The sequence below is a fragment of the Camponotus vicinus genome, unplaced genomic scaffold, assembly GCF_025532165.1.
Source record: "Camponotus vicinus isolate PSW18456_S1 unplaced genomic scaffold, iyCamVici1.0 SCAF_6, whole genome shotgun sequence".
NCBI classification, from domain to species: Eukaryota; Metazoa; Arthropoda; class Insecta; order Hymenoptera; family Formicidae; genus Camponotus; species Camponotus vicinus.
Window position 1 is genome coordinate 19,703,439 of NW_028141978.1, and position 3,318 is coordinate 19,706,756.

Sequence of the window (3,318 nt, forward strand, 5' to 3'; positions counted from 1 at the left end):
GGGAAAGCTATTTTGTTTGCGAAAACATGTCCCGACGCGTTAGGGTATGTAATACAATATTGCTATTGCTTGATAAAATACCGCTGTTTATATTGTTTATCAACCGGACATAGGCATATGTACTGTTTATATCGTTTATCACACAACCGCGTATGTAATATAATATTGCTTATCATTGCGATAAAACATCCAACGCGCGCCGAAACAAGCGTCCCCCGCCCCTCAGCCCCCGCGCCACCGAAATCCCCTTCGTCCCGCGTGACGTCATTCCCCCGCGCCCCGGAGAACCCCCTCGCGCCTCATCCCCCCTGAGAGGACCTGCGTTAGAACTCTCCTAGTATCTACTGTCGTAACCCGACGAAATAATAATTTAATTAAACTAAAAGAAAGAGATTAGGAAATAAGATATTAAGATATTAAGAAATAAAAATAAAACGTGACGAAAAGAAAAGCAAGTCACGGCCAAAGCTGAATAAGCATAACAAAACGGAGCACGAACCGCGCTCCGGCCCAGGGACACCTCATCCTTCCTGTACCCAACGATATATAAACCGATCACCACGACGGGGTGGCAGAAAGAAATCTGAAGTCATCAACAATATAAGCCGCCGCGTTGATTAAAGTAGGCTCGCTACGCTTAACCCTAGCGTATAAGACAAACACAAGAGTAGTGTAAGGCCAGTGTAAGAAGAACGACCGAAATATATTCCTTTACTATCAAGTACGGAGTGTCTACATTTGTTGCCTGGGTCCTAATCCTTTGGGCGAATAACCCTGAAGTCCCGTCCCCCACGGCGCGGGCACAACATAAATTGGTGGCAGCGGTGGGATTCGCCTGCATCAAGTGAGACAAAGGAAATAAAAAACGTCGTTTAACGAGGTAACGACCGGACTGCAACCCAAGGAGGAGACAACCTACCTCAACCGCGGAGGACAACGCGAGAACTGCGACCAAAGGAGAATGCTGCTCATCGCACTAATGTAAGTCGAACGAAGCAATTATTATAACGCGTGAATGTCGGAAGGACAAAACAAACGATCAAACAATAGAACGAACGCATCGTGGCTACATAGCGATTCTGCGGAAAGAGCGATAACACGTAGTCTATTAAGCTCGCAAAGAATAGCAGAGACCGCGCTTCAAGATATCAGTAGTAATGTGCGTAAAAATTTAGAAGCATACTACTCAAGCGACAGCTCGTCCGAAAACGAATACGGAGCGAACGTAATAATTGAACGCGAATATTCATTCGGCGAAATAGATCCGAGTTTAATCGCGAACACCGACGACGCGGAGTCAGCGGTTAGCTCGCCCAGTAGAATAACACATAGGCGCGAATTTTCATTAACATCATACGATTCGAGTATTTTCAACCCCGAAATAATATATCGCGAACGTGGAGACATGACACACGCACCACAGGGTACATCGCGAGACATCACTTCCGTAGAAGTAAATAGAGAAATCAATCGGTTACGAGAAGAATTGGATAACAATACCACGAATGCTCGATCGCAACAAGAAATAAATAATCCACCCGACGAATTCAGAGATATGATGCAAGCAATGATGCAGGAGATTAGAAACCTGCACGTCGAAATAAATGATGTCAGAGAGAGGCAAGGAAGACAGAGTACTGGACGCCTCACGCCATTAGAAGATAGACACGAACCGACATACGACCTTTCGTTCGACGATGTACGACATCATCGGGGACGCGGACATCTATCGTTGAAAGAAGCACGCGGTTTAATACCAGAATTCGACGGATCAGCAAACAAACTACAGGAATTCGTGAGTGCAACCACGTACGCGGTTGAAAATATTAACCCGTTAGATGAAGTCACATTATTAGGCACAGTATTATGCACGAAACTAAAAGGCAGAGCGATGCTAGATTTTCAAACGCGAAAGATTCAAAATTTTGCACAATTGAAACAAGAATTAGAAGCCTGTTACGCCAGTAAAAGGAATACGACACATCTACAAATAGATTTCAATACGTTAAAACAGAAAACCGGCGAAAACGCGAGAACATACGGACTTCGAATAGACAAGTTAGCGATGGAACTATACGAATCAATGCTAGACGGACAACAGTATACGACCGATCAAAAACGCGTAATACTCAATATTATCCAACAACAAGCCTTAGAGAATTTCCAGATCGGATTAAACGATGATATAAAAACAGTAGTGCGATCCCGAGGTTATACGACACTGCAAGAAGCAATATCGGCTGCGAGCGCAGAAGAGAAGGTCAAGGGACCGGCGATAGTCAGCACACGACCAAAGAGCGCTGCGACGCCGACATATTACCGTGACACTAGAAATGTCATACAATGCCAAAAATGCGGAAAATTAGGGCATCATGGGCGAGAATGCCGTACGAGCCGTTATGCTACACGGTTTTCATTACCGAAACCAGAGCGACACTCGCGCGTAAATACCGTTGACAAATACTGCAACCATTGCAAGAAAACTGGTCACAATCGCGAAGAATGTTGGCTGCTACCCGGACGACCTAACAGAGATCGACCTAACCGCCAAAAGCCGAATCAAACGGCACGAGACAACAAAAATCGATATAATCACGACAGAAAGCAAAAGAAGACCTACTACGCTCAAGAGAGTGACGAAGAAAACAAGGTAGAGGAAAAACAGAGGCCCGCCAGCGAGTATCACGTATCGCACCTAAGACGAACACCTCACACACACACAGGCCTGGATTTAGTTGCATTACCCATGCAGGAGGCAAAAGGAGGAAAAACAAACCTATTATGCGATACAGGAGCGGCCATTTCACTTATTAAAGTAGGAAAGTTAAAAGGAGAGACAATGATAACCGAGGATAAAATAGTCCTCACAGGTGTGACCGGACACAAGATCCACCCAATTGGGCGGATAAACGCCACCATAAACCTACGAGATGGGAAAATAAAACACAGACTGTATGTCGTGAAAGACGATTTCCCTTCGGAATATTGGGAATAAACTTCCTTAAAGAACAAAAGGCGATATGTAATTACGCCACAAAACAGCTAAGAATCGGACGGAATATACTAAGACTATATCCTTATCGGAAGATCACGTTACAACCACGGAGCGAGACGATAATGCAAGTAGCAACTACAATCAACATGATGGGGATAACCAGAGCAGAAGAAATAATACCAGGAGTATTTATAGGAAACTGCCTAGTAGAGCCCGAAAATTTTTTATGCCCCGCGAGCGTAATAAACACGAATGAAAACGAGGTCGAAATACTAATGCCTCAAATATCACTAGAGGAAATTAAAACCGAAGAAACAGCAGAA

At 44.4% G+C, this 3,318-nt stretch overlaps 1 protein-coding gene across 1 annotated transcript; it reads left to right on the forward strand.

Moving 5' to 3' along the window:
• The first annotated feature begins 934 nt into the window (after positions 1-934).
• On the forward strand, positions 935-2,995 carry LOC145973824 (uncharacterized). Its single transcript, XM_083103400.1, has one exon. It carries the CDS (start codon positions 1,016-1,018, stop codon positions 2,993-2,995), a length of 1,980 nt encoding a protein of 659 aa, XP_082959526.1. The 5' UTR covers positions 935-1,015.
• Positions 2,996-3,318: the final 323 nt, after the last annotated feature.